Source organism: Nicotiana attenuata, unplaced genomic scaffold, assembly GCF_001879085.1.
Source record: "Nicotiana attenuata strain UT unplaced genomic scaffold, NIATTr2, whole genome shotgun sequence".
Lineage (NCBI taxonomy): Eukaryota > Viridiplantae > Streptophyta > Magnoliopsida > Solanales > Solanaceae > Nicotiana > Nicotiana attenuata.
Genome location: NW_017672689.1, coordinates 105,974 through 117,943, shown reverse-complemented (window position 1 = coordinate 117,943; position 11,970 = coordinate 105,974). Strand labels below are relative to the sequence as shown.

General features: G+C 34.0%; 1 protein-coding gene across 1 annotated transcript; it reads left to right on the top strand.

The window, feature by feature from the left end:
• Positions 1–718: 718 nt before the first annotated feature.
• On the top strand, positions 719–2,522 carry LOC109214131 (basic-leucine zipper transcription factor A-like). The gene has a single exon (XM_019378019.1). The coding sequence runs from the start codon at positions 927–929 to the stop codon at positions 2,022–2,024; it is 1,098 nt and encodes a 365-aa protein (XP_019233564.1). The 5' UTR covers positions 719–926; the 3' UTR covers positions 2,025–2,522.
• The last annotated feature ends 9,448 nt before the right edge of the window (positions 2,523–11,970 follow it).

Here is an 11,970-nt window from a genome sequence, read left to right as displayed (position 1 = left end):
GAAATATTACTCGCCATCATTCTTTTCTTTTATTTTTACACCCTATTCATCTAGATCGGAGAATAATTATGTTTGGCTAATATTTACCTTCTATAATTCTAATAATTAGTTCGACAATAAGGGTTTTATACTTTTTGATCAAACGGGATGTTTCCTTTTGAAACTCTAATACTGATACATTTTCAATAGAAATTATCTAAACAATTTGAGAAGTAGTAACTAGCAAGTAGTACTCTTATGCAATACATTGCTAAAATAATGTTTGGTTGATATCCTTTTCATAATAATACTCCTATGCAATACATAAAGATGTGTTTATTAATTCATACGGAATAAAATATAAAATAAAAGTAAATAGATGAAGTAGGAAAATTTTATTTTGTATCTCATACAACCGACACTAATTGTATGAGACATCTTTTTTGTCTTACAGTTTTGTGGATCCAAATTTTTGTGGATCCAGAAGTGTAAGATTGGGGTCCATAAATTTTTGAGACAAAAAGGAACCTCACACAACTTATGTCAGTTGTTAGAGACACATAATAAAACTTATCGATGGAATAGAACAACTTACAATGACAAAAAACCTTAAAAAAAAAAAAACTTATAATGACAAAAAAACCTTCGAAAAAAAGAAAACTTACAATGACAAAAATAAAACAAAAGAATTATGAGTTTAAAAGAACCCATGCGGGAAAATAAAAACCAACGAACCCCACTACCATTCATCCCCATGCCCTGAATGATCCCCACCCACCACTTCCCATCTTCCAGCTCCCACCTCTCCTCTGCTTTTACTAATCTCCCAAACTCTGCACTACACTCCAATCTTTGTTCTCCACTTTCACTTCCACTCTCTCTCTCTCTCTCTCTAAAGTCATTCTTCACTTCTCTCTCTAGAAAATCACACAAGTCATTCATTCACCATGTTTGATGACTCTGTATCTACTGTGTATTCTTCAATCTGGACATCCATGAATAGCTGGTTCACTCCTACTGTCCTTTTTGTTCTTCTCAATGTCATGATTGCTACCATTGCTTTTACTTCTTCTTTAGCTAACCAAAAACCAAATCACCCTCCCAAACAAGAACAACACCAACATCATCAACAAGAACAAGATTACTCACAAAATCACTCACAACAACAACAACAAGAGCAACAACCTTCTAAACTCACTAGATCTCCTTCTATTCTTCAACGCATCAAATCCATAAATTTCTATAACTATAGATCTCAAGAACCTGTTAAAGATTACAACTTGGACCATCCCCATAATCAAGAAACCACTTTTGAACCACAAACACATTACATTTTCGAACCAGCTCCAGAACATAGTACCGTAGTACCAGAATCTACCCAGTATATTTTCAACCAATCCCATCAAGAAAATGCTCAAAAAACACAAACCCAGTACGATTTCCAGCAAACCCATCTAGAGAATCTCCCAGACGCACAAACCCAGTACCTTTTTCAACACACCCACGAACAAGAACTCAAAAATATGGATCAAGATTTCAACTTTCAGCAAACCCATCAAGAAAATATTCAAGAGAAATCGACCCAGTACATTTTTCAACGCACCCATGAACCAGACCTTGAAAATATAGACAGCCATTTCGATTTTAAGCAAACCCATGAAGAAAACGAAGTCGAAGAAGAAGAAGAAGAAGACGGTGAGTTAAAGAGCTTGGATGAAGTGTACAGCCAGTTAAAAGAACGTCACGTGAGCAGGAGCAGATCAGATACAAAGCCATCAGCCGGTGAAGCTCCGATAAAGTTGCCGACGAAGATAAAGAAATCGGCAAGCATGAAATCGCCGTTCGCACATTTTGAGGAAGAAGCCATTGTGGAAGCTCGCCGGCCGGCCACTACAAGGGAGAGAAATGTCAATACAAGCGACGGAGACGTTAATGAAGTAGATGCGAAAGCTGATGATTTCATCAACAAGTTCAAGCAACAGTTGAAGTTACAGAGGTTGGATTCAATTCTCAGGTACAAGGAGATGATTGGTAGAGGGAGCTAAAAGGTAAAGATTTCTGATTTTATCTTGGGGTTAATTTGCAATTTCTGGTAGTTTCGGGGCTGTTGTAGAAATTGGAAAAAGTAAGATGGTGATGGGATCTAATGCAAATCCAAATGTTGCAACATTTTGGTCAATGTCTTCTCTTTTGGCATTTGATAAATCATGGGTTTTGTGGATGGGCATTTTAGTAATTTTACTGCTGCATGGCAAATTTGTGGTTTGCAGTGTCTGAAAATGTGGAGAAAGATTTTTCTATAGGTGGCAAACTATAGATTTGCTAATGTTGGAGGGCTCACTATGTTGTTAGAGCTAATTTCGGTTTACTGTGAATTTAGTCCACATTTTAAAACTTTCTGTTCAAATAGGTCATCTTTTTTACCGTCCTTCAACAAATGTCCCCAAAAAAATGTCCATTTTTTTTCTGTTTTTGATGTACTTTTGGCAATTTTATTGTTCCTTTATGACGGGTTACGGTGAAAAAAAGATAGGTTAGTATCATATATTTTTTTATGTTAGTATGGAGCATAACCATCCATATTCCATATCACATGTTACTCTTCTCTTTATGAATACTTTTTTTTATTGTGTCAAAAAATAAAAAGAATGTAAGGGGTCGTTTGGTATGATGCATAAGCAAAAATAATCTTGGGTTAAAAATATAGTATCGTTTTATCCCTCGTTTGATTACTAATTCTGAGATAATTTATCCCAGGATTAAAAAATAACGGGATAACTTATACCTGCAAGAGGTTGACATAGTAATCCCAGGATAAGTTAGGATAAAGCACTAAAATTGATAATTCTAGGTTTAATACCATATACCACATAATCTATACGAAATAATACCGGCATAACTAATTTTAATATAACAAATTCAAGTACAATTAATTCCAACATAGCTTGTCTTCGGACCAAACGGCCCCTACTTGTCTATGTTAACTAAGGGTTGATGAACCGGAAAAGATTGTGTATGAATTGTTGGTGGTGAAATTATACTAATTATGTGAACACACCCTCTTGTTGAGGTTTTTACTTAAAATTGAAGTGAAATATATTGATTAATTATGGGAGCAAATTATTGAAAGGATCTTCTTTAAAGAGAATTTAATGGTTTGCACTATATTTTTCCTTTATTTAGGGGTAATCATATGATATTATGGTGGTCATGGTGGTTGATGGGGCCATATTTAAATGGCGACAGCTAATAACAAACACCTTTAACAAATTTTTAATTAATGGGAAATTTGTTGATAGGTCCCAATCACAACAAGTGATGTGTGACCATATGATCCAAAGTTAGGCCTTTTTCCTTGGTCACTATTGGTTAGAGCATCTTCTAGTTAAGACTAGACTAGAAGTTTCACTTTTTGTTGCGAAAAATATTAAATAAATATTGCTATAAGATTCTTTATAAGTGCATAACATAATGTAGTGTTATCAATCGTAAAAATATTATTTAAACATATTTTTTCTAAGGATTAAACAATTACACCATCAATTATTCAGCCGGAGCATCTTCTTGTATTAATTTGTTTATGTTTTTGTTAAACTATTTAGTTCATCTTCCTGTCGGCAAAGTGATTACACTAATATTTAATTTTAAAGAGACAGCTAACTGACTAATTCTAATATTAAATTAGTGATAAAAAGACAACAATTTTCGAGTTAGCACATGGGGTTTGGAATGGACAAAAGGAGAAAACAATTGTTGACTCCCCTACTCGACTATATGACAAACAAGAAAGCAAACATCTCGCTATTGTTTGCCTAAAAATGAAATGTTATTTGGATTCTAACTTTTACTAAAAGAGAATAATTGTAATAAATGGACTATTTGGTACGTAATAAATCTAATTCCAATGAAAGATTTATCCTACAATTATAGTACCTATACGAATTTATCCGTTTTGGGTAGGACTGGATTTCGATTACAATCTGTATAACGGGGGTTCTGAATTCGTAATCTATAGATCACAAATATTTTGACATTTCGAGTTAGTGACCAAGAAAACAGTGCCCTTGGAAATTTGAGTTTAACTATCAAAATAGTTTATACAATCATTTTAGTAGTAAACTCAAACGTCTAAAGCTGAAGTTGCTAATTCAATAATTGCAACTTCACTTTGTAACACTGGTTCCAAATTGGCTTGACTTGGTTTTGTAGCAATTAGTTAAGCTTGATTCAAGTTAGTGTCCAAGGGCCTTCATAATATCATCGGCTTGTCGAAGGAAAACCTTGGAGCAACCGTAGAGTTATTTTCGTGTGACCTATCGGTCACAGATTTGAGCTGCGAAAGTAGTCACTAATATTTGCATTAGAGTAGGTTGTTTAAATCATACCTCTTGAAATGCGATCCTTCTTTAGTCGCTAAGTAAAATGCTTTGTGCACCAGACTGATTTTTTTAATCATCGGTTTATAACCATTCAAAATAGGTTAGTTTGAAAAACCAATCATATTATCTAAAGAAATACAAAAAGTAAGGAGTAACAAAAAAGGGAAGAAGATAACCAGAAACATATCACAAACACGAAAAAAGCTACTTCATCGGTTTCAATTTATGTGAACCTATTTCCTTTTTGGTTCATTCCAAAAAGAATGGTTCTTTTTCAAATTTGGAAACAATATAGCTTAAGCTTACAATTTTACCCTTAATGAGAAGCTTTTATAATCATAAAAATACTCTGAGCCCCTTTTTAACTTATTTAGGACCACAAATTCCAAAAGTTTTTACTTTTTCTTAAACTCCATGCCCGATCAAACAGATACATATAAATTAGAACGGAGGGAGTAGAATTTAGTTGGGGAGGCAGCAAGGGTTGGAGGGAACAAAACTTGTCCAATCTCCAAAATAACACAAATTGAGGTGTTGTGGATATGTATGACTGAAGTCTGAAATCTGAAACTCAATTCATTCTGACTTCATCTTTTGGAACTATGCATATTTTAGGAACTGCTGTTACTGTTGCTGTTGCCTGACCAACTTATTATAATATCTTAAATTTTGTTAGCTTTTATTAAATCATAGTTTAATATAGAGGCTGAAGCACAAGAAACTATTGGACAAATCTCTCAAAGGGCTGTCCCTTTGGGTTAAATGATTAAAACTACTAATAATCATTAGCTTAAACTGCTTTCATAACTAAACAGTTTTATAATTGGATAAGAACTGTTGAATCCGATGATAAAATGTTAAAAAATGTGAAATTCTTTATATGACTAAAATGCTCTCAGACCTGTTTAGACAAATAGAAATATAAAAGTATACTTACATGGAAACGACTGGGAGGTCAATGTAGTAGTTGCAATTTGATTAAACACTATTTCAATGCAAGACCTAATATTTTAAAAGGGCCTTACTTTTTTCTTTCTTCCCCTTCCCCTCTTCATTCATTCTCCAAGACAAAATATGAGTAGAAAGGAAACTAGATAGTGACTTTTAAGTATGTTGTTTAAAATATATTTATAGTTTACAATGTATTTAAATATTAGCCATTTTCGCTCAAACTTCAGGACATGACGTTCTAGAGTTTAAACGTCAAAATTCAAATTTCAGGACATCGTGTCCTAAAGTTCGAAAATTGTGTCCTGAAGTTCGAATCTTATGTACTGAATTTAAATTAGTAGTTCAGAAATTCAGGACACTTAGTCCTGAATTTCAAATTAGCAGCTCAAAAATTCAGGACACTAAGTCCTGAATTTCCAAATTCAAGATACTTATAGCCTGTTTGGCCAAATTTTAAAATCTGCTTATTTTGAAAAACGCTTTTCAAAAAAGTACTTTTGGTGAGAATTAATTTGTGTTTGGCTAATTAATTTGAAAAGTACTTTTGAGCAACAATTAGTATTTGACCTAACTTTTAAAAGTGCTTCTAAGTGTATTTTTTCAAAAGTGCTTTTGGAGAAAAGCTATTTTTTTTTGCTTCTCCAAAACTATTTCTGCTTTTACTCAAAAACATTTTTTGCTTTCAAAAAGCTTGGCCAAGCACCTTAATTTTGGCAAAAAAAATACTTTTGACTAAAAAAAGCACTTTTGGCCGGAAAATAAGCTTGGCCAAACCGGAATCTACAAATTCAGGATACTTAGTCCTCAAGTTTGGGTGAATTGGCTAATATTTAAATATATTGTAAATTGTAAATATTTTAAATAGCAGGGTTGAAAGTGACAATTGGCACTTCGCCCTAATTATTCGGACCCTCTAAATTGGTACCCTTTATTAGATGCACACTTAAATTCTTTTTTGGTCCTAATGACCCCTATATATTTGGTTATTTAGTAGCCTTTAGCCCCCTCAATGACCTCAACTCAAGCCGAGGAAGTGTGATGGACACATTGCCACGTGAATATTCATTGTCCATGTGGCATATTTAAAAAATAGCACATATTCTTTTACTTTTTTGGATTTATTAATTTTGTTGGTTCATATTTTCGGCCAAATTTATAAAAACATGTCTAGAACTCCATTATTAGGTTGAACTTTTTTGATTTGGCTAAATATAATAGAGTTTCACCAAAGTTCTTATTTTACTTTGTAGATTTAACTCGAAAAAGAAGAAAAATATAGTTGATACAAATCGCATTGCATCTAAAAATGGAATAAAAGGAAAAAAAACTCAGTTGAAACTTCGTTATCTTAACTAAAATTCCTATTTGAGTAAAATTAGTGGATTTTCAGTCAAGTCTCTTTTACATATTTGGTTCGAAATTGAAGAAATAAATTTGAAACAAATAGTCATTGCACCTTAAAAAATTTTAAAAAATATATGGAGTATATAATATTGAGATGAAATATGCACGGTATATTAAAAAGGAGAAAGGACTGCACAATTATAACAAAACCAAGCACTGTATATGATTATGAGACAATATACAGCTGAACAATACCTCACTTGAACGATGATTTAAATATTTTCGTCCGACACACTTAAAAGAGAAGTGTATCAACACGCTTTGCAATATCACCATCGATTATTGTATTCACTGTTTACTTTTTCTAATCGATGTACATATATTATACATATTATCTCTGAAATCTCAAGTATGAAGGAGCCACGTTTTGAACTGATAAAGACTTGTACTTTAGCTGTTAGTCACTTTGTTTGATTGAAAATTGATAAGTTAAATTATATGCTATTGGCAGAATAGCTTAAATGACACTTATACTTGTGCCACTTTGTCATGCCGGTATCCAAACTTATCATTTTGCCAATTGAACACTTACACTCGTTCAAATCTAATTTTCTAAATCCCTCTGACCATTGACCGAGCTTATGTGGCATTGACATAACTGAGGTGGACAAATTATGTGTAACACACGCGTTTAAAGAGTGTGATACTAGTGATTTTGATTAGAAATGAATTAAACTAATAAAAAAAAGGTAAAGTTAATAAGTTATGGAAATTACCACCCTCCCCGTCCCAATTTTCTTCTCTTTCTCAGTTTCTCTCACCTTTCTTCTCGCCCCCAATCCCTTTTTTTCCCTCCACGTTACTGTAAACAATGATTGAGCCTTCAAAACCACAAAAATCAAGCAGAAATATATTATTAACAAAAGAATCTTTTACATTCCTTGTTTCTTTTTCCGTTTAATCAAAACCCAACTGATTAGGGTTCCGGCGAGTTTCGTCCTTCTATGACACTGCTCTAGTGTCCTACCCATGGTTGTAGCGTCACTGATTCCGACGAATCTTTAGGTTGACGAACGGATCTGTTTTGATTCCGATGACACTGTTCTGTTTAATCAAAACTCTCTCACTAATAAATAATTCCACTGCCTTTTCGTTTGCTGCACTTAGAACTCCAGTCATGGTCCCTCCAGCGCGACCAGCAGCGTAAGCCAGCTCCATGGATGGATATTTCAAATTATCAGGGGCTTTAAATGTCACGAAAGGACGATCTTTGCTAAAAATGAAAGGACGATCTTTGCTGGGTAAGATTTTGAAAGGACCATCTTTGATGGGGGAATGGTTCAGGGTGGTCAAAAAAGAAAGAGGTTGTAATAGTGGCCATGAGGTTGTTTATTGAGGTGGAATAATCCACAAAGTGTAAAATGACAGGAAATATTAGGTTTGGGTGGACTGTCCTATTTTTCAATAGTTTATTTTCCTATGTGGCACTCGTAATGATGTGGCGTCCTACGTGTAGGAGATTGTATTACACGCACGGGTAGCCTCCTATCATAAGCGTTTATTATACACGATTTGAACGAGTGTAAGTGTTCAATTGGCAAAATGATAAGTTTGGGGACCGACATGACAAAGTGGCACAAGTATAAGTATCATTTAGGCTATTCTGCCTATTTTTAATTCAGTGTCATTTTTTAACCAACAGAACGACATCTCCAAATTTCTCAGACCATTGTTGAAGAACTAATAGTGCACTTCACTGTTAATGTTTTAGAACTTCTGTTTGATGTTTTTGACGTTAACAAATTTTTGAACTATGAAATAATCAGTATTTGGTCCAACATATGCCATTCATGCTTTAATTTAGGGATTAATTTTCTTTAATTTAGGGGCAAGTATATTAGGTAGGCATTGTCTTTCGACCAGATTGATATATACGGTAAATAGTTGATAAAAACTACACCCTCCGTCTCAATTAATGTGATACTTTTTTCTTTTTGGTCAGTCAAAAAAAAAAAAATGATACATTTTTATATTTAACAATAATTTAACTTTAAAATGTTCATTTTACCCTTCATTGAAATGATTTATAGTAACCACAATATCTCTGTCTTGTTTTAAATCATAAGTTTTGAAAATTTTTCTTTCTTTTTTAAACTCCTGCAAGTTAAGTGTAATCCAATGAGCCTAAGGTTTGTTTTGATCAATATAAGTGTTTAACATGATTGTTTGCATCGTATGGCTTTTTTCTAGGTCACTCTTTAAATTTTGTCCCTATTAAACTAGTTAACTAAGTTTCACCTTTAAAAAGTAGTTAGCTGATTTTTCTTTTTGCCGACAAATTTAGTCCATTGAACTAACTGGGATAGATTATACCTAGGGGTGTTCATGGTTCGGTTTGAATTGGTTTTTGCCTAAAAAGAAACCAAACCAAATATTAGAACCAAACCAAACCAATTAAATCGGTTTTTTCTCGTTTCAATTTAGGTCTGGTTTTTATGAACACCCCTAATTATACCATTACTCATCCAACCGGCTCAAACTTTGGCGTTTTGGATGAACTACATAATTTGGGCTAATCTCGACGATCCTAAACTGATCCTAAAGAATCTCAAATCTCACTTGTGAAATTCCACTAGATATGTTATTGTTGTTGTTCTTTTAAAACTAAGCCGAGTCGGGGCTAGAAAATGACTACAGAAAATGAATAAAAATGGATTGCTTCTTAAGGCCAGACATGTTATAAATGGGAGAAATTTAAAAATAGTCAGATTTACAAGTGGTCATTCAAAAGTAGCCACAGTTTCAAAACTAATCGAAATTTAGCCACTTTTCATGTAAAGATAAATGTGAACGAAAACACTGTTCAAAAAACGGGAAAATACTCTGGTATAATATACTGGAGTTCTGGCATAAGTATATTGGAACTCCAGTATAATATACCGGTCCAGCATAATATACTGGAACTTTCCGCGTGTTGGAGTTCTAGCATAATATGCTGGAAGTTCATACACAGATGCACCGATCTCCAGTATATTATGCTGAAACTTTCCGTGTTGCAGCAAAATAGTGGCTATTTTTAATGACTTTACAAAGACTGACTATTTTTGAATGATCAGTCCGAAAACTAACTAGCCCGTGCTATTTTTATGTTATACATATCTTGGAGAAAATTAAATGTAAACTTTCGTTACCCACTTGTTATAAAAGGTTTTCTTTGTGCATTTAATTGGTACTATATCAAGAAGAAGGATTCTAATCAAAGAATATGGGCCCCTTTTTTTGTTTAAATTCGAAAAGGTTCATTTGACCTTGGTGATAGACAAAAAAATTGACTTCCCTGTCTTCAATACACTTAAATTTGGTTTTTTTCAAAATAAAAAGTGAACCAATTTCAGGGAAACCGACCCCACCATTACGATGTCAGCTTCAAGGGCTAATCAGTGCAGCATGTATCAATTGATCAATCGCCACGAAATTATACGGTATATAAAAGGTTAATTATTTTTTTATTTATATATAATAGATGTTAAATTTCTTTAATTTCTTGCATTTACTTCTTTCTATTTCGAATTCCCTTAGTAAAATTTCTGATTTTGCTACTGGTTATCAACTCGTTGATCTCATCAATGAGCTGCATAGTTCCAGGATGGCTTCCATAGGTTATTGACAGCAATTATGGTAAGTGAAGAATTAGCTTCACCCAGGGGCGGACCATAGTATAATATATGGGCCTAATTATTATTGTATAACTTGAAGGCGTGTAAAAATTCATAAACTTCAAATCCTGGACGTGTCTTCGAACTCACCTAAACTATGATTACCATTCACAGAACTCCCATTCGTATTCAACTTTACAGTACCTACAGGCTACAGATGGCATTATCCATTTAATAAGCTTACTAATTAAGTAGCTTTATTCTGTTTTATTTTCCAAAGCTTTGAAGATAATCCCCCGAGAGGATTCACATTCAGATTGAAAAACTGAGGATTCATAATACACTTCAAATTCAGCTCAACTTGTTCTCTTATCTTGTAAAAAGATCAGGCATTTTCTTGTTGCGTCGTGGTGTACACTTAAATGTAAGAAGAATCCCTTTATGTGAAACAAAATGAAAGAAGACATAAACTCAGCAAAGAAAGGGATCTGACGACTGACTTATTTAAACTTGGTGCAAGGTGTTACAAGCCTAATGATAAATAAATGTTACTCCTAAACTTTTAGAAAAAACAACCACAGTATTAAAGTGGGTTCAAATTCTAAGGTGACCATCAAAATGCTTGGCAGGCCTAGACGTGATGGGCCATGTTGCATAGATGAAGTAGCGTTGAATCAAGCATGAGTGACAGCTGTGTACAGCTAATTATGTGCAATTAGTTAGTGGTAGTTAAACATTGTTAGGAAGTTAAGAAGTTAGAATAGTATATAATGTACAGTACTCTTCAGCTTATTAGAAAAAGAATGAAAAACAGAGCATAACTGCTCATTCTTCTCCAGTCTATTTTCTTCCTTCTCCGATCTTCATCGCCATAGCTTAGAGATGAATCTCGAGTTCATCATGGTATCAGAGATGGAGTTAATGATCCAGATCACTCGAGTCTAACTCCAGATTCATCCTCCTTAATTGTTTCTGCTAGTCATTCATTTGAGCTTGAGCAATTGCTTCGATTCCTAAACATTAGGGTTAGATCGATTTTGAGCAATTGACATCTATGTGACTGAGCTTTCTGTTGGCAATGTCGATTACTGGAGAAGACAATGGATTGACTCGCGAAGGAGTAGCTACTGAACCAGTGATTGCACCAGTGGTCGATCAACATCATCCACTATTTCTGCAACCAAGTGACACTCCAGGTAGTTCTCTCATCTCTGTCAAGCTTACATGACCTGAGAATTACACCTTGTGGAGTAGTACTATGTGTGTTAGTCTGTTAGGCAAAAACAAGCTAGGGTTTGTAGATGGAAGATATCCGAAAGAAAAATTCCCTCCAGTTCTTCATGAACTTTGGGAAAAATATAATGCGATAGTCCTATCATGGATTATGAACTCTGTGAGTGCTGAATTGCTAAGTGGCATGGTCTATGCTTCAAGTGCACACAAAGTGTGGATAGATCTCAAAGAGACGTTTGATAAAGTCAATGGTTCTAGGGTGTTATATTTGCACAAACAAATTGCAACTCTGGCCCAAGGATTGTCTACTGTGTCTGCCTATGTCTCGAAATTGAAGGAACTATGGGCAGAGTTTGAAGCTCTTATGCCCTGCCCTGGGTGTGGATGTGAAGAATCGAAGAAATATGTTGAACATTTCGAGTACCAAA

Coding starts and splice junctions, on each gene's coding strand:
- LOC109214131 (XM_019378019.1), top strand. CDS start 927: ATGTTTGATGACTCTGTATCTACTGTGTATTCTTCAATCTGGACATCC.